The sequence below is a fragment of the Caenorhabditis elegans genome, chromosome IV (genome assembly GCF_000002985.6).
Source record: "Caenorhabditis elegans chromosome IV".
Lineage (NCBI taxonomy): Eukaryota > Metazoa > Nematoda > Chromadorea > Rhabditida > Rhabditidae > Caenorhabditis > Caenorhabditis elegans.
The window spans coordinates 3,782,789-3,800,682 of NC_003282.8; the positions used below are offsets into that span (position 1 = coordinate 3,782,789).

The 17,894-nt window shown below is 37.0% G+C and overlaps 3 protein-coding genes and 1 non-coding gene across 9 annotated transcripts; 3 read left to right on the plus strand and 1 right to left on the minus strand.

Moving 5' to 3' along the window:
* Positions 1–1,421: 1,421 nt before the first annotated feature.
* Positions 1,422–11,261, plus strand: glct-6 (Galactosylgalactosylxylosylprotein 3-beta-glucuronosyltransferase; the record flags this gene model as incomplete). 3 transcript variants are annotated; one of them, NM_001313035.3, is made up of 8 exons in its annotated part: positions 1,422–1,593; positions 2,510–2,558; positions 8,800–8,880; positions 9,410–9,512; positions 9,562–9,675; positions 9,900–10,228; positions 10,606–10,862; positions 10,946–11,256. In NM_001313035.3, the coding sequence occupies 8 exons, from the start codon at positions 1,570–1,572 to the stop codon at positions 11,066–11,068; spliced, it is 1,080 nt and encodes a 359-aa protein (NP_001299964.1). The 3 variants fall into 3 exon arrangements, with proteins under 3 accessions (NP_001299964.1, NP_001299965.1, NP_001367955.1); NM_001313036.3 differs by lacking the exon at positions 1,422–1,593 and having other exon boundaries at position 2,558; positions 10,946–11,068; NM_001380161.2 differs by lacking the exons at positions 1,422–1,593; positions 2,510–2,558; positions 8,800–8,880 and having other exon boundaries at positions 9,414–9,512; positions 10,946–11,261.
* On the plus strand, positions 6,344–6,460 carry W07G9.3. The gene has a single exon (NR_053062.1). It is a non-coding gene; the product is annotated as an Unclassified non-coding RNA W07G9.3 (non-coding RNA).
* A 687-nt stretch (positions 11,262–11,948) lies between the features above and the next one.
* On the plus strand, positions 11,949–13,530 carry K09B3.1 (ShKT domain-containing protein; the record flags this gene model as incomplete). 3 transcript variants are annotated; one of them, NM_068014.5, is made up of 6 exons in its annotated part: positions 11,949–12,032; positions 12,405–12,555; positions 12,948–13,045; positions 13,094–13,153; positions 13,201–13,335; positions 13,378–13,530. In NM_068014.5, the coding sequence occupies 6 exons, from the start codon at positions 12,008–12,010 to the stop codon at positions 13,464–13,466; spliced, it is 558 nt and encodes a 185-aa protein (NP_500415.2). The 3 variants fall into 3 exon arrangements, with proteins under 3 accessions (NP_500415.2, NP_001294247.1, NP_001368195.1); NM_001307318.2 differs by having other exon boundaries at positions 11,992–12,032; positions 12,846–13,045; NM_001380162.1 differs by lacking the exons at positions 11,949–12,032; positions 12,405–12,555 and having other exon boundaries at positions 12,964–13,045; positions 13,378–13,466.
* Positions 13,512–17,673, minus strand: osm-3 (Osmotic avoidance abnormal protein 3; the record flags this gene model as incomplete). Of its 2 annotated transcripts, none has more annotated exons than NM_001380164.2 (10): positions 13,512–13,740; positions 13,786–13,953; positions 14,089–14,356; positions 14,401–14,504; positions 14,553–15,102; positions 15,378–15,641; positions 15,690–15,881; positions 15,922–16,113; positions 16,164–16,310; positions 17,588–17,673. In NM_001380164.2, 9 exons carry the CDS (start codon positions 16,296–16,298, stop codon positions 13,598–13,600), a joined length of 2,016 nt encoding a protein of 671 aa, NP_001367795.1. The 2 variants fall into 2 exon arrangements, with proteins under 2 accessions (NP_001367795.1, NP_001367796.1); NM_001380163.1 differs by having other exon boundaries at positions 13,598–13,740; positions 17,588–17,659.
* Positions 17,674–17,894: the final 221 nt, after the last annotated feature.

A 17,894-nucleotide genomic window follows, 5' to 3' on the forward strand; every position in this document is an offset into this window, starting at 1 on the left:
TAAATTATGGACGGAAAATCTATAAACGTGTTTTTTAAATTTTCATTGAAAATTTAATTTTAAAATTTTCAAAAATTTTGGCTAAAAACCGAAAAAATTATACCATTACAATATTTATAATATACAGCAAAACTATTTTTTTAAATTTCAATTTTGGCGCAAAACCCCAATTTCACAATTTTCAACATTTTTTCTTGAAAATATAAACGTTTCCCGGAGGATATTAAGAAAAATTGGCATTATTGATTTTGATGGTATCCAAATTTCAAATAATTTAATTTTAGACTCCGCCCATTTCTTGGTTTTTGTTCTCCATTTGTTTTTTATCAGATTTTCAGATTTTTTGAAAATTTTTGAAATAACCTTTTTTCCGAATTTTTGAGAAAAAATTTCTCAAAAATTCGAAATTTAGTTCCTTTTTCATAAATTTTCCTCAAAACTAGAAATTTTTTAAATTATCACTCCGATCAAAATATTCTTTCTTCTGCATAGTCATTTCCCTAAGTGATACGTCCAAACAAGAATTTTATGCATAATTTCTTATCGTTGAATTCCTGCTGCAAAATGATAAAATTTGATGATTGAATTCTAATGTATGTGTTTTGAGTTTGTGGCATTAATTTCTACTTTTCAAAAACTTCAGCTGGGAGATATTCTTATTGGCAGAGTTTTTTATTTAAAAATGTTTTGGAATTTGTTTTTTTCCAACATAAGAGAAACATATAAAATTCAATTAAATGTCAAAATATAGGCTCAATTTTTTTTTAAATTTTCCAATATATTTTTCCATTTTCAAGGGAAACTAATTTTTTGAAAATTTTGGCTGGAAATTCAAAATTATATTCATTTTTTCATTTTTTTTCAATTTTTAAACCCAAATATTTATTTAATTTATGATAAATAACGTCCCGAGTTATTCAGAAATAAATAATATTTACCTAAAATTTGAGGAAAAAGTCAACAAAAAACAGTATCAAATGCTATCAGTTGTAAAAATTCTCAAAATATTCAAAATTGAGTTGACTCGATATCAAAAAAGATATCAAAAATGAATACCTAACAATAATATTTGTAAGTTTTATTACTTTTTTGGACAACAAAATTATAGAAAAATTAAAAAAAAATTTTTATGAACATTTTTTTCCAGAATTTTTTTTCTCAAAAATATGTGTTTTGCAACTTTTCAAAAATTTAGCAATTACTCAAGATTGATAGAATAAGCTATTTTAACATAAAAACTACTTCCTGTAACCCATTAATTTTCCTCAACGAGAGTTAATAACACCTCCCCCCCTTCAAAAAAAAATTCGGAAACAATACTATTATGTCGATCAACTGGTAATCCATCCCCTTTCACCGAACATCAAACAAGTTTCATTCTCTGCGTCTCTCACCTCTCTCTCTCACTTTTTGATAAGTTCTATTCCCTTTCTGTCAACTAGTAATAAGCCTTCCCCTCACACCCAAACCCGAATATCACTTGAATTTCTATACTATGATATTATACTACGTGTCTACGTCCAATTAGACTGATAATGTTTGATTTTTGACGTTTTTTTCGAAAATCGCATGCTTATTATGAATAATATTGAGGTTTGATTTTGTTCTTTTTGGGAAAAGTGGTTAGAAGTGGGGTTACTTGACTTTTCAAGTTTTTTTTTTTAGAAATCAAAGTTTTGAACAAAGAAACCACTTTTCTTCTTTGGCGCCTAACTAGTTGTGGGATTTTATTTGAACGGCACCATCCAGAATTTCCTGTACTAGTTAGTTTTGAAATGTTTGAATAAAGTTGATTTTTTGGAAAATTGAAAATTTTCGAATTTTCAAAATTTTCTGGAATTTTTTTTTGCTTCAAAGTTGCGAATACCTAATTGAATTTAAGTTTTCCGCCATTTTTTGAAAAATTAGAATTTTGCACTTACACCACGATTTTCTAAGTTTAAAAAAATACGAAATGTTTTTGGAAATTTTTAATATGAAATTTGCGCCAAAAACTTTTTTAAGAATTAAAAATAAAATTTGAACTTTACAGGTAAACTTGATCAAATTTTTCGAATCTGAGTTTTTGCCAAAACATTTTTAGAATGAAATTTTAATTTCCCCCTTTTTTTCAATTATTTTTTGTTGAAAATTTAAATCTTAAACTCCAAATTTTTTCACCAAATTTTTTGAAAAATTCAAAAAATTTGAATAAACTGTAACTGAATTTTTCCTGCTAAAATTTCTAGCAAATTTGAATTTACAGCCAAATTAATATTAAATAGAAATTTAACTTCGAACTCACTGAAAAAATTTTTTTTTAATATTAAAATTTGAATTATTTACCATTTTTGAATATAAATTTTTCAAAAAAATTATAGATTCATTCGAAAATTCCACAAATTCCAAAAATATTGTTTGCTCAAAAACTTCCCTTAACTTACAAGCACACAACATTTCCTGTTTATCAGTTCTTCCGCTTTCTTCATAATTTTATCTTACTTCTACAATTTCAGCATTATATTTGCAGAAGTCAACAAGCGTCGTTGATGATTCAGAGTTAGAGGACTCAGAAAAAAGTGAGTTTTTTTTTTAAATAACAGTTTTATTTTTTTAAAAATTTTACGTAAAAAATACCATAAAAATTGCTTACATAGAGCCCTCCCATTTCTTGGCTCTGCAAGCTGAAATATCATAAAAAATAAAAAAAATAAGATACTGTATATTATAAATATTGTAATGGTATTTGTTCCCAAATTGCATACAAAATATGTATTTTATTATATTCTTCAATCTCATACGCGACATATAACGAAAATCTATGGGATTACCCCAAATAAAATTCTAAGACACAAAAATGTCCCTAATCTTAATCCCCAAACCTCTGACACCTAGGCTGCGGAATTCCCGATGAGAAAATTTTTTATTTAAATATTTTTCCCTTTTGTGAAGGAAAATTATACTTTTAATCGGGTTTTAAGTTGGAAAGTATATCAAAAAATGATAAGAACATTTGAAATTATACTTTTTTGGTTCATTCTAATGATCGCAAAAATTTTTGAGTTGATCCTATCGATGCACCATTTTTTGTAGCTATACTTTGGCTCATATCTCTGTTAATTTTACAGGTTAGAAAACATTTTTTCTGTTGACTTGTAGAAAAATAGTTAACAAGTATTTGGTCAGTTGACGATTTTTTGATGAAACCAATAAGAACTGAGATATGATCTTCCAAAGTTAAGACCATACCGGAACCTGGGTTTTATAGAGGCAATAGAGGCAATAAACATTCCATTAGCTTCAAAACTAATTTTTCAAAAATTCAAAAGTTTCGGGAAGATTCCACCTACCACAACAAAAAAATCACATTATTTTCTTCCTCTTTCTCTCCCCCCCCCCCCCCCCCCGAGACTAGTACAGATTATCGACGATTCAATTCAATAACCACACCAACTTTTTTTTTATTTTTTTTTTTTATGCAGGGTGTGGGCAGGCTTATCAGAGCACTCACCTTTTAGCGCTGACCTTTTTTTTCGTATCGGTTTTGATTCAGAACTTTCTGAATTTTATGTTTTAAGTTTGATGTTTGCTTTTTTGTTGCTTAATCAAATAAATTTGAATGCACAGTGTTGACATTTTCCTCGCCAAAAAAAATAATAAAAAAGTGGTCCTATCTGAAAATTTGCATAACTTTTGAACCCTGTATATTCCCTAAAAGAAAAACCTTTCAAAAAAAATTGGTGAAATTTCAAAATAACAAAAACATTTTTCATAGAGATATTGCTGAATTTGGTAAACTTTTCAACCAGCTGTAAATAACATTATCTTGAAAACATTTCACAAGTTTTAACAAAAATTCGATTGAAAAATTTGAAAAATATTGTAAATTTTTTCACTATTATTTACGTGACTTTTAGATAATTATATAAATATTTATTTTTTAACCGAAAAAAACTTTTTTTACACGTACATATCCCAGCTCAATTTTTTATACAATAATTTTATTTCCAAAACGCGAGAGTTTGAGAAAAAGTGGGTTTTTTCTTTAATTATCAGTGGGAGTTTCAAATTTTGAGCCTTTAAAATAATTAAAACTGCTCTCGAACTTTGATTCCTCATAATTTTTCTTCTCACCAATAAAAAAATAATATTGTTATCTTATATGATGCTGAACAGAGGGGGTGTCTAGGGAGACGAAGCATAGACAAACGGAATTTGAGTTGAAGCTTATAAGAGATACCCTATTGGTTTCCATTTATTCATTATTATCTGTTTTTTACTTTTTAGGAAAGACTTTTTTTAATCTGAAAAATCTCTAAATTTTAAGTTTTAATATATTTTCAGTTTTGAAATCAAAATCTCTAGAAAAAAGTTGTTCTTCATTTTGTTTTTTTTTTGTATTGATAGCTTCAAAGCTAACCAAGATATTGCTTTCCAAAGTTTAGAAGCAAATCATGGTGCATCGACAAGAAAGCATTCTCTAGATTTGGAGACTTGGTTTTATCTACACAGTTTATGCTGACCAAATAATTATTTTAAAAATTAATTCTCAGTTTATTATGTATCGATAGCTCTAAAATGAACTAAGATATAGCTTTCTAAAGTTAGGATGTTAGACATGGTGCATCGAACAAGAAATCCAAGTTGTACTTGGGTATGTGATACATTTTTTGGAACTATAAAAACTGTAGTTTTTCTACAATATTCTCGGATTTAAAGTACAATTTTCTTCAAAACATTTCGCCAAAAAAATTTTCAGCGGGTATTCCAAAGATTAAGGACACAATAAAAGTGATTTTAGACTAATTTTCTACATGTGGGTTTGTTAAAAAGTGTTAAACTGATAAATTTTCAGTTCTTGATAAGAAATTTCTTCCAAAATTTTTTAATATTTTAACGTAAAAATTTGATTTTTTTTTGAAAGTTAGGTTTTCTAGTCTCAGAAGTAATTTGTCTATCAGAAATTTATATTAATTTACTTTCAAGACGATTTCCGGTAGGCAGGGATGTAGGCAGGTAGGCAGGAAAACCTGACAGCACTTTATAGTGTTTTTGCCAAAAAGTGGTCTGCATTTTCTTCGCGCCGACCTCTAGGCTTCAACTGTAAGGAATCAAATCTCAAAGCACAGAAAATCAACTTCCTTCTGTTCCAAAACCACCTGTCTGGCAAATCTTTGGAAAAAAACCATATTTTGTATTGTCATTTCTCTTCGTGATCGTCTCTCTATTGTCATGCAAATTCGCGATGTACTTAAAAATGGGATTCTTGATCTTAAAAGGCTGATTTTTGAAATGTTCAGATCTCAGGTAGGCATGACCTCATGCCTGCCTGCCTGCGCTATGCCTTCATATAAGATCGTTTATGCAGCGCTCAACATATTTTGAGTTCCACAACTCGGCCAAAAATTTGGTTGAGTTGAAAGAATAAGATAGCAGAGGAAGGTAGGCAGGTGCGCAGGTACGCAGGCAAAATTTTAGCTAGATAGGTAATAGGTTTGCACTTAAGCAGGCAGGCATATGATAGGAAGTTAGGCAGGCAGCTACTTTGGTGAGCAGACATTTCGGCAAGTAGACATAAGATAGGCATGACAATTTTAAAGCAGACACCTATGTAGGCAAGTAGATTAGATGAAAGGCGTGCGGCAGGTATGCAAGTAGGCAGTAGGCAGGCCTCTAGTCATTAGCATGCAAATCTTGAAATCTATGTTTTCTGACTTTTCAAGACACTTTTCTTCCGGCTTCCCACACAAAAACACACAAAATCTAATTCCACCTGTTTGTGTTCTTTTTGCAGGAGGAGGGGAACTTGATGTATGTGGTCGTCAAGCGAAATTCGGTTTTCATAAATCATTTTCCAATTTATTTATGTGTTTTCCAGAGCCTCGAAACCACCAATTTCGGTTTTTTTTCAACTAATTTATGCGAAAATGCAAAAATTTGGATTTGGGATGTGTAGTTTATTCGTGGAATATCTTTTATCAACAGTTTTTGTTCAATACTTTGAAATTTAGTTTGAGAATTCAGATTCTAAGGTTTTTGATCACCCGACACTTCCGCTTTACCATACCCCAGACGAGCTTTTTCAGACAAAAAGTTGAAGTTTTAGACATTAATCAATTCCTCCCATTTTTGATTTTTGAAGCCCCCCCCCCCTTTCTTTTGTGCCTTTTTTAACGCAAATTTTGAGATTTAACCCATAAAAGTGGTTGAGAAAAAAAAGTTCAGAAAAATATATTATTTGATCTATTGGCAAATTAGTTTAAAAGTAAGTTGATTTGACGAAAAATGTCATTATTCACTGAACTAGATTCACCTGGCAATGACCTAGTTTTTTGACACTGACCTAGATTTTTTTTACGTTGACCTAGATTTTTTTGGCGTTGACCTAGATTTTTTTTGGCGTTGACCTAGATTTTTTTGTCGTTGACCTAGTTTTTTTTGGCGTTGACCTAGATTTTTTTTGGCATTGGCCTAGATTTTTTTTTGGCGTTGATCTAGATTTTTTGGCGTTGACCTAGATTTTTCTGGTTTTGGCCTAGATTTTTTTGCGTTGACCTAGATTTTTTGGCTTTGACCTAGATTTTTTTGGCGTTGACCTATTTTTTTGTTGGCGTTGACAAAGTTTTTTTTGGCACTGACCTAATTCTTTTTGGCACTGCCCTATTTTTTTTTGGCACTGCCCTACTTTTTTTTGGCGTTGACCTAGTTTTTGGTAGTGACCTAAATTTTGTGCACGGAAATTTTCCGAATTCTTGATCTTTGAGTCCTTCTGAAAACTTTTCCTAAAGTAGTCCTAATGACGTCACTCCATACCAGAGCTATCACCTGTTTCTACTTCTGAAAATGGTTTGGAGCAACCACGTTCTTATCAGTTTTCTAATGAGTTTTGATCTGTTTGAGGCGTCTCGCCTTGCCTAGTTTTAGAACTACCATTTTAAGAATGTTTGATTTTAATCACCAGCTTAACCGGGTTTTTTTTTGGTTTTGACCCAGATTTTTTTGGTTTTGACCTAGATTTTTTTTGGCGTTAACCTAGTTTTTTTTTGGTTTTGACCTAGTTTTTTGACACTGACCTAGATTTTTTTTACGTTGACCTAGATTTTTTTGGCGTTGACCTAGATTTTTTTTGGCGTTGACCTAGATTTTTTTGTCGTTGACCTAGTTTTTTTTGGCGTTGACCTAGTTTTTTTGGCGTTGACCTAGTTTTTTTGGCGTTGACCTAGATTTTTTTTGGCGTTAACCTAGTTTTTTTTTGGTTTTGACCTAGTTTTTTTGGCATTGACCTAGATTTTTTTTTGGTTTTGACCTAGATTTTTTTGGCGTTGACCTAGATTTTTTTGGCGGTGAGCTAGTTTTTTTGGCGTTGACCTAGATTTTTTTGGCGTTGACCTAGATTTTTTGGCGTTGACCTAGATTTTTTGGCGTTGACCTAGATTTTTTCGCGTTGACCTAGATTTTTTTGGCGTTGACCTAGATTTTTTTGGCGTTGACCTAGATTTTTTTCGCGTTGACCTAGATTTTTTGCCACTGACCTACTTTTTTTTGGCATTGGCCTAGATTTTTTTTTGGCGTTGATCTAGATTTTTTGGCGTTGACCTAGATTTTTCTGGTTTTGACCTAGATTTTTTTGCGTTGACCTAGATTTTTTGGCGTTGACCTAGATTTTTTGGCTTTGACCTAGATTTTTTTGGCGTTGACCTATTTTTTGTTGGCGTTGACAAAGTTTTTTTTGGCACTGACCTACTTCTTTTTGGCACTGCCCTATTTTTTTTTGGCACTGCCCTACTTTTTTTTGGCGTTGACCTAGTTTTTGGTAGTGACCTAAATTTTGTGCACGGAAATTTTCCGAATTCTTGATCTTTGAGTCCTTCTGAAAACTTTTCCTAAAGTAGTCCTAATGACGTCACTCCATACCAGAGCTATCACCTGTTTCTACTTCTGAAAATGGTTTGGAGCAACCACGTTCTTATCAGTTTTCTAATGAGTTTTGATCTGTTTGAGGCGTCTCGCCTTGCCTAGTTTTAGAACTACAATTTTAAGAATGTTTGATTTTAATCACCAGCTGTCGGTGTATTTTATTGAAAATTTCAATAATGGACGTGGAAAAGTGAAAAACTCGGCCACCAATTTTCTATTTTTTTTTCAAATATCGGTCATTTTTCAAGTGGGCGAAAATATTTTTAAACTCGGCCATCTAGTTTAAATCATTTTTTACCGGTGGTCTTTTTTCACGTGGCCGAGAAATTGCAAAAAAAAACTTGGCCACCAATTTTCATTTGCTTTATCTCAAAAATCAATAACCCGTCCTTTTTTTTTTAAAGTCCGCCACCAATTTCAAATATTTTTTCAAATATCAGCAATTTTTCAAGTGGCCGAAATGTTTTTTTTTGACTCGGCCATCAATTTTCACATCGGCCACCTGACCTAGTTTTTTTAAAAATTTGGTCACCAGTCCAAATAGCCCAAATTTTTCCGTTTCTTAGATTTGAGGGACTAGTTTAAAGAAAAAAAAACTCGGCTACCAATTTGTTTTTGTTCGTTTGAAACATTAGTTTCAAAAATTTTTTTCCACTTTTAAAAGTCGAGTTTTTTTCTTTTTTTTTCGCGAGCCCTCCCATTTTGTGACGAGAATTCCTTAGCAACTCTCTCCTGGGCGGCTCTGAATAATTCTTTGCCGATGTCACCGGGTTTTGTTTGTGGCCAGTGATCTGTGGTGTCAAACATTCCAACAAAAAAAATGCAGTTTCACTAAAAATCTCTTTTTAGCTTCTCCTTATTCTGGATTTCATCAAAATTTTTAATTAAAATGAAAATTTTCAGTGTTCGGAGACAAGCTGGAGTCACAGGCGTTGCAGAAAGGGTGCGAGGAGGACATTGAGAAGCATTGCAGGCGGTGCATAGGTATGGAAGAGTTTTTTTTAGGGCCACCGGATAACTTTCTAGGCCACAAAATTTATATTTGGGGTGGGTGTTTCGAGGCCAACAATGGTAGATGAAAAAACGCTATTTGGATTTTTCTAAGCCTAGCTTGTTTAAGCCACCCACGGGTTTTCTAGGTCGCCCAGATTTGTCAGGCTAGGGAGATATAATAGATGGCCGAAGTTTTTTCTAGTCCGTAAAGTTTGAAACAAGTATTGGGCTTTTCTAGGCCATTGGCAGATCGGAAATGGATTTGAGATTATCTGAGCCACCGATGGGTTTTCTAAACCACCCAGATTTTTCTAGGTCACCCTGAGATTTTTTGTCAGAAAATCGGAGAGGAAACTGAATGATTTTTGGCCGAAATTTTGTTTTAAAAATCTCCAAAACATTTTTCACGGGATTTTTATTTAAAAAATTTAAGTCTTGAACTCAAAACAAAAAATATCTATAGCGTGTGCCACATGGCAAAATGACACGATTTTTTATTGCAAATAAAATCAATTTCCAGGCAAACCGACAATGCGAACAATGAACAAGTTGCGAAAATACGGTATCTACGTGCTCTTTTGCATGCTGCTCTTCGCCATGGTTTTCCAGTTTTCCGCCGATTTGTAAGTCAAGGTGAAGCTCTAAATTGTTAAACATAGCAACATTTTTCAGACGGCAGCCCTCCTATCCAGTTTTCAAGCTGTCCGAGGGAAATATGACGAATCGGATGATTATTGTGGTGACGCCGACGTATAAGAGGATGACCCGGATACCTGATATGTTACGGTAGGTACAGAGTAGGCAGGCATGTAGGCATTAAAAAATCCTGAGAGCATCTAGGTATGTAGGCACAGGCAGGCGTGTAGGCTTGTAAGTATGCACAAAGTAGGCAAAACGTGTAGGCATAACGTAGGCGCGTAGGAATAAAGAAGGCACTACGCAGGCTTGTAGGCATCAGGCAGGTATGCAGGCAACCAGGTCTTTTTACCCTTTCAAAATCTGATTTTCAGAATGGCAAACACCCTATCCCACATCAAGGATCTTCACTGGATCATCGTAGAAGACGGCAACAAGACCGTGCCAGCAGTCCGTGATATTCTCGAAAGAACCAAACTCCCTTACACCTACATGGGTCACAAAACCATTCTGGGGTACCCAAGAAGAGGCTGGTATCAACGGACGATGGCGCTGAAGTACATCCGATCAAATACCTCCCAAATATTGGGAAAAGATCATGAGGAAGGTGTCGTGTACTTTGGAGATGACGATAATTCGTATGATACGCGGCTTTTTACGGAGTATATCAGGAATGTGAAAACGCTCGGAATTTGGGCAGTTGGTGAGTTTAATAACGGCTGACGATATATGGGGTTTTTGGCTTTATGGGCTCCGAAATTGATAGGCACGACATGGTGCATCGGCGAGAAAACTTTGAAAGCTTTTATCTCCATGGTTTTATGTTTTATTGAAAAGTTATCAACTGACAAAATATTTGCTATAAAATTGTCTACAACTTTGTAGTTGAGAGCTTTTTGATATACTCAAAGCCAACTTAGTTATAGACTGCTGAGCTCCAGCGAATGTCATGGTGCATCGACATGAAAACTTTGACTAAAACACTTTTATCTCAGTTGCTATTAGTTTTACTTTTGAAAATTGTCATTTTTCAATAATTATACCTGAACCAACTGAAATAAATACTATTCAATTTTCCAGGCCTGGTCGGTGGTACTGTAGTCGAAGCGCCAAAAGTGGTGGGCGGCAAGGTGACGGCATTTAACGTGAAATGGAACCCGAAGCGGCGATTTGCGGTGGATATGGCCGGTTTTGCAGTCAACCTGAAAGTGGTCCTGAACTCTGATGCAGTATTCGGTACCGCTTGTAAACGCGGCGGTGGTGCCCCGGAAACATGTCTGCTGGAGGATATGGGTCTAGAACGAGAGGACATTGAGCCATTCGGTTATGAGAAGGATGTTAGTTTTTAAGTTTTTTGTGTCTGAAATTTTTTGATATTTTGACAAAAAAAACAGAAACATAATATGAATTAATTTTTCAGAAAGACCGTGAAATCCTGGTATGGCATACAAAAACCAGTACGCCGAACATCGTGAAATCCAACAAAAATTCCACGAAAAAAGCCCCTCCGCCAGACACCTTCGGGTACTTTGTTGAAGCGTGATATGATAATTCTTTTTCTGTTAAATAATTTTCCTACAAAAATTTTGATGACGGGTGCCATCGTGTAATTCTCTTCCCCCAACTTCCCCCTTGCTAGCCGCTTCTAATTCCTCTTTTCGGGTTTTTCTCTTTCTGTGTACTTTTTACTTGCTTCCGTTCTGTTTTTGTATTCATAAAAATGCTGATTTTAAATTTTGTTGTTGACAATCAAACCTTGCTGCCTGCCGACGTGCCTGCCTATGTCAGTTTATAAAGCGACTGTTTACTGCCTACTAGGCAGTAAATATAATACAAATATATCTTCAAGGCGTCCTTGACCTGCCTACGGGGCAATCCATGCCTGTCAACCGGGAAACCTAGATTTGCCTAAAAAGCGGCATATGCCTTTATAAGACGAAAGCAATGCCTGCCAGCCCGCGAGGCAGTCTAGACCTACCTACAAGGCAAATTATGCCATGCCGACATAGACTTGCCTGCAATTTTTGCCTTTAAGGCTTTTAAGGCAATTTAAGCTTGCCTACAAGGCGACCTCGACTTGCGTCCAAGGTAACCTAGACCTAGAATTTGCTACGAAACTATATATCACTCAGCCTACAAGGCAACCTATGCCTACCTACATGGCAAAACTAAATGTTTTTTTTTAAGTTTTTGAAGGGGACCTCTCTCTCTTAAGTTTCCATATGTTTTACTTTTTTTTCAAATTCGAAATTTCCCAAAAAATTCATCACCAAATTTTTTGCCTTCCCTGACTAACCGGTCCTTGACAAGTACATACAACCGGGCGGATTACTCGTGTAAAAACTGCGAAGCACAGATGACAAAAGGATTACGAGAAACAACTGAAACCCCGAGATGGAAAAAACTTGTTCATACCGGGAAGGTATAAAAGGCGAAAAGTACCGGATATTTGGTTTTGAACTTATTTTTTGAAGCAGATGAGATGAGGCGGTTGGTCTTATTACTAGGTGAGAATTTTCAATTTTTTAGACTTAACAGTCTAAAAAGTATCTCCGCGGTCATGCAAGCTATCAAAAAAGTGTCAACTAATCAAATGTTGGAAATGTTTAATAATTAGTTTTTGAGTTAACAATATTTTTATATCATGAATAGGCACATAGACACAGATGCTACTTACCTCTAGTTTCGAGTCCCAGACAGTAATCTCACAATAGTGATAATAATATCTTTTATTAATGAGAATGCTATGAAGAGTAGTAAATACAAGAGACCGTTGGTCAGAGAGAGATGCTCAATGGCTAGGCATTAGGACTAGAACTATACCGGCTGATAAGCCGCAGTAATCAAACTATAGGTCCACACAACATCCTTTTTTTCAGCACTATGTTTCTCCTGCTCTTTTGCTCAATATGGCCTCTATGGTAGCGGATATAATGGCTATGGAGGGTACGGTAGCGGCTATGGAACTGGGTACGGAATGGGCTATGGAATGGGCTATCCAATGAATCCGTATATGAATCAGGTTTATGGGTGAGATTTTTTAAAGTTTAACTTTGAGCGAGTATATCTCTGCGTGGGTTGGAACTACAGAAAAGTTGTCAGTTGTCAACTGAAAATTGGCAGCCCTTGAATTTTTTTTGTTAGTTGACAACTTTTTTCTAGTTCTCACTGTTGCGGAGCTATAACAGTTTCCCGTCACGCGCGGTACATGAGCGAGAGAGACTCAAAAAGACGCAGAAAGGTCAGGCGCTCTAGCTTCTCTCTCATCTCTCCCTTCCTTTCTCTTCCACACTTCTCGCATATCTCATCTGTTCGTTTAGAACCGACGCGACAGAAATTACCCAACCCAACCCAAATCCTCCAACTGAAAACCAACGCGACTGCCGCGGCCTGCCTTCCATGAGATCACGGAGTCTTTGCAGGTATGGTAGCAATCCGATGATGTCCGGTGGCGGCGGGATGTATGGAGCTGGCGGATGCATGGATCTGAGCCCTCAATGCTCCGTTTGGGCGAGCACAGGTAGACCGAAGCATAAAGTTCTAGCAGAAATTTTGTAGTTTTTTTCAGGCCAATGCTCTACAAATCCAATGATGATGCGGCAGACGTGTGCAATGTCCTGTGGAACTTGTAAGTAGTCGTTCAGGGCGTGCGCTACTATTAGAGTTTTGTTTCAGGCAGCACAGGTGTTGGAGCTCTCGGGTCCATGGGGTCCTACAACCCATTTGGAGGGTACGGAGGGATGGGATACCCCCAAGCCGGTTTGTTAGACCCCCTTGCTCAATTCATCGGGAGATCGATTTACGAAACTGGTGAGGCTTAGAGCGCACTTGCAACCTTAAAATTTTCTTCAGGGATCCTCCGACAACCAACTCCATCGAGTAGTTCCAAGAGCATTGGTATACTGACGAAAGCGAAAAGTGAGCAGTTGCCGAGCCGGTGATCAACTGGATTAGAATCTATTTATGCTACCTGTATAAAATTGATAAAGATCTCACATTCATTAATTTTATTCTCGATATCACCCGTGCAAACTATTCAGCAAATTTCTAAACATCACAATGTACACACGAATTATTTGGGATTCAGAGAGGCTAGTCGAGGTGGTCGTTTTGCAGATTGAGCCCGCTCGTAGAGAGCATCAGTGTAGACGACTCCGTTGACAAGACCATCGAATGTTGGGGTCTTGGATGGAAATAGCGATTTGGAAGTTGATACTGAAACTTTTTGACTTTTTGCAAGGTCTAAGGGGTCTAACTCACATTTTTGATCACTCTTGTACTTGTTGATCACATTGATCTGCTTCACTGGCTTGAAGTAGCTGTTTGCCAGGTTTTCCGAGTCACTTTTCGCTAGCCGCTCGCGTAGTTTGTCGTCAAAGTTAGACCGTAATAAGGTGTTCTCTTGCCGAGCAGGTTCTTGCATATAACCTGAAAGATGGAAGAATAAAGCAATCCCAAATTGCTAGAATAATCGGCCGCTTTTTGGCAATCCCGCCTTACATGTTTCTTGGAAAAGCTCAGGCTTAGCAGTGAGGCCTGCAATCTAATCAAATCCAGACCTACCATTATTAGCCAACGGCAGAATAGTCCGACTCATCGACATTTCCGGCAAAATCCATCGACTCTCGTCTTCATTCCACACCGCCTCCTTCTTTATCCGATCCACGTTACTATAATTCGTATCTTTCTTGATGATCGGCTGGATTTTGTCCATAATCTGCATAAGGAGCTTCAACTGCTGGTCCTGCTTCCGAATTGTGTCTAGATAATCGAGACGATCCAGTTCGAATTCGCCGTGGAGATCCTCGATTTCTCGCTCGTAACCTTTGGACTGAAACATTCCACTATTCACTTTGTAAAACTGGAGGGACTTACTTTCTTGACTTCCTTCTCCAGTTGAGAAGTAACTGCGTCAAGTTTTTCTTGAGTAGTACTGTAGACTTGAAGCAGAGGATCATCCTTATGAACGTTTAACGCGGCTGAAACTTACTGCGTGCAAGACTTGCTGAAGTTCTAGAAGTTCTTACCTGCCAACTTCTGCGTTTTAGTCTCTGCCTCCTTCAGCTGCTTCATCCGTTTTTGCTTCAGCTGAGTATTGCCTGCTTCTTCTCCTCCAATAAACTGATCTTGGAGCTGTTGGATCTTCTTCGCCGCTTCTTCCGGATTCAAGTTGTCTAAATTCGCATTAGCCCTTTCATAGTCTGCTCTCAAGGACTCCAGGTCCTTCTGTAGCTCCGCTTTACTCGTCTGCTCCCGCTCATACTCGCCACGCAAGTCGTTCATCGCCTCCTCGAATTCTTCCCGTAGCTTCTTCCTCTCCTCTTCTATCGAGAAAGCGTCCTGCGCAGGAGCGCCAACTCCAACGGCCCCCGGTTGAACCATAGACTTGAGCCGAGCGATTTCCTCCTGGTACTCTCGAAGAAGAGCATCCTTTGGATCCTCGTTGATCGTCGGCTTGTTCTTGATGTTCTTGGCACGGTTGGCATATCGAAGTGTGGAGAGAGTCTCGTCGTAGTTGTCACTGGATGGGGACACGCAGGCGATCATAATGGTCTTTGTGTTACCACCAAGAGAATCCTGGAAAATTTGAGTTGGATAAGCGTCCTAGGTCGCAGGATCGACAGTGGCTTGGATCGTTGGGTTCTAGCTTAGGCCTTCTCCCTACGTCACCTACAGCCTAGGCTAGCACTTCCATTAATTGTGGTCCACAAATACCTTATGACTATGGTCTGGATCCCTACCGTCACTTATCATATTAGCATACATTTCCTACCGCGCTAGACTTCAGGACCTAGGCTCAAATGGCCCGGCCCAACAACCACCTCATCATCTCAAAAATGAATCGTCCTTACCTGTAACAACCTAGTCAGCTTACTGTCCCTGTAGGGTATATGCTTCGACTTTCCGTCCACCAACGCCGATATCACATTACCCAACGCCGACAGCGATAGGTTAATCTTCGTGGCCTCCTTCAAACGGTCACCGGTGGCTCCTGTCTTGCTCTGCCGCTCACTTCCAGCCAAATCGACCAGATTCAACTTTCCCATCCTGATCGATCCGGTTTCTGTCATGCCTTCCACGTATACCGTGAAGATTGAGTGACTTCGGGAAGAGTCCTGAACATAGAAATTGAGGTCAGGTCAAAGAGTCAGGTCAAGGGCCACCTTGTTCATCAACGTGGCGCCGACGTGCCGATTGTTGAAGCCCCGAGTCATCAGCTCCTTGCAAGCCGGGACATCATGACAAACATGCATGGAGAGGCCCGCCACATAGACACCCCGATCCGGTTGCTCTTTGATCTCCAGTTTTTGTTTATTGTCGGCGCCCAGCAAGTCTCTAACCTCTTCGTTGTAAATCTAAAGCAAAATTTAAGGGAAGGGATCAAAAATCTGAAACCTCTAAATAGCTGCAGTGCACCAGGAATTTCACATTTTCCGTCGTAGCCGTGGCGGTGAATATGTGATCAAAAGCCCGTGGAATCACACCCCGTTGAGCTGGAATTGTTTCGATGCCCTGCATGGAGAAAGTCTTGCCCGATCCAGTTTGGCCATAGGCAAACACAGTGCCATTGTAGCCTTCTATCACGTTCTGTACGGTTTTTAGAAGCTTTGGTAGGAGAAATCTTCAAATTTTCTCACCTCAACTAGCGGAAAGACAATATCATTGTAAATCTGCTCGCCGGTCGAATCCATAAAGTAGGCTCCATCGAACGTGAAGTCCTTGGCCGCCCCGTCCGGCGCGTTCAGGTTGACCTGTCCAACGTTCGGAGTCATTCCGACGCATAGCTGGAAATTTTGAAACATTTTAGGGTTCCTAGAAGAAAATTGTCAATTTCTAGCGCTTTTCAGTCTCTAGTGCCCTAGAAGAAGACCCCTAGTCCCCCAGAAAACTTTGTAGAGTTTCCTACAATTCCCACGGTTTCGCACCAGAGTTCTCACGCCTACGAAGTGAATATTTGCCTATTTTCGTAATAAAAATAAACGGATATTACCTAAGCATGTATCGGATATTATAGTCTAGAGGGAAACAGTAACCCAAAAACATTAAAACATGTTTTCCCGGAAATTACGGGGGTAAATCGTATAGTAGACAATAATAAGGAAGTAAACGGAACTACGTGACATCTTTTTTCATGGCCGAAAAATAGGAAAACTCGGCCACCATGTTTAAACCAAAAATAAATATTCAAGTTTTATTACGTTTTTTCATTCACATGTGTCCAGTGAAGCAGGTGATGTGGGGAGGGGGAAACATGCGCTTTTTCACAAGTTTTCCGAATACCTTTTTACTTTTTAGTCAGCAATTATGTACGGCTTCTTCAAAGAAAACATTGTTTATGACGTTCAAATTTATTAAAGATATCATTCGAACTTTTCCTAGCTCCAGCTAACTCTTTTAAAACAGCAGGAAAAAAGCCTCAAAACTACAATAACTAGCTCTCAATCGCTGTGAGACCCTCGGCCTGTAAAATTTAAATTCTGACATCGAAAGGTTATTATCAATTTTTTCTAGATTTTAGGTTAATTTTGCCGACAAAGTACACAATTTCTATTAAAAATCAGGAAAATCGAACAAAAAAATGATCGAAAAATACAGAAAATTGAGCAAAAATTCATTTTTTTTGTAAACTGTGCGCCTTTAAAGAGTAGTGTAATTTTTATCGACTTTGTGAATTTTTATCGAATTTGTGAAATTTATGTAGCAGTTTTTCAATAAATAAATGTATTTTTTTGAAAATTCCAAAAAAAAACGAGAGTTCAAAATTACAGTATTCTTTAAAGGCGCACGCCCGTTTGTATTTTACAAAAAATGTCGTTTCAAGACCTGGCACTGTAATAGGAAAACACTGAAAAGTAATAATATACTCAAAATTTAGAATTTTCCCAATTTCGAATGATTTTGGCTAATTAAAAAGAAGAACTTCGCCGAAAATTCCACATTTTCTCAATTTTTTCGGGTTTTTCTGGGAAATTTTAATTTTTTTGCGCTTTAAATATTCGATTTAGGCCTAAATTGTTTGATTTTCAGCTGGTTTTTCTGAAAATCCAATCAAAAAACCAACCGTCGTATTCAGGTCCTTTTCTCTCTGATTGAACGGACGACATCTTACGGCGACCCGGACGCTCTCTGCCATACAGTTGGTGGGAGCTTAAATATTGAAAAATGTTCCGAAAAAAAATTCCGAAAAAAATTTTTTTTTTCACATAAATCGACGTAATAAAACATGTGAAGAGCTCAAAGGTTGAAAATTTTCGGAAAAAAAAATTTCAAAAAAAAAACGACGTAGTAAAAAATAAAACGAAAAGAGTTTGGTGTCGCGCGGAGCAACGAGCATATACACCACTGCTGCTCCGAGAGCAAAGGAATGA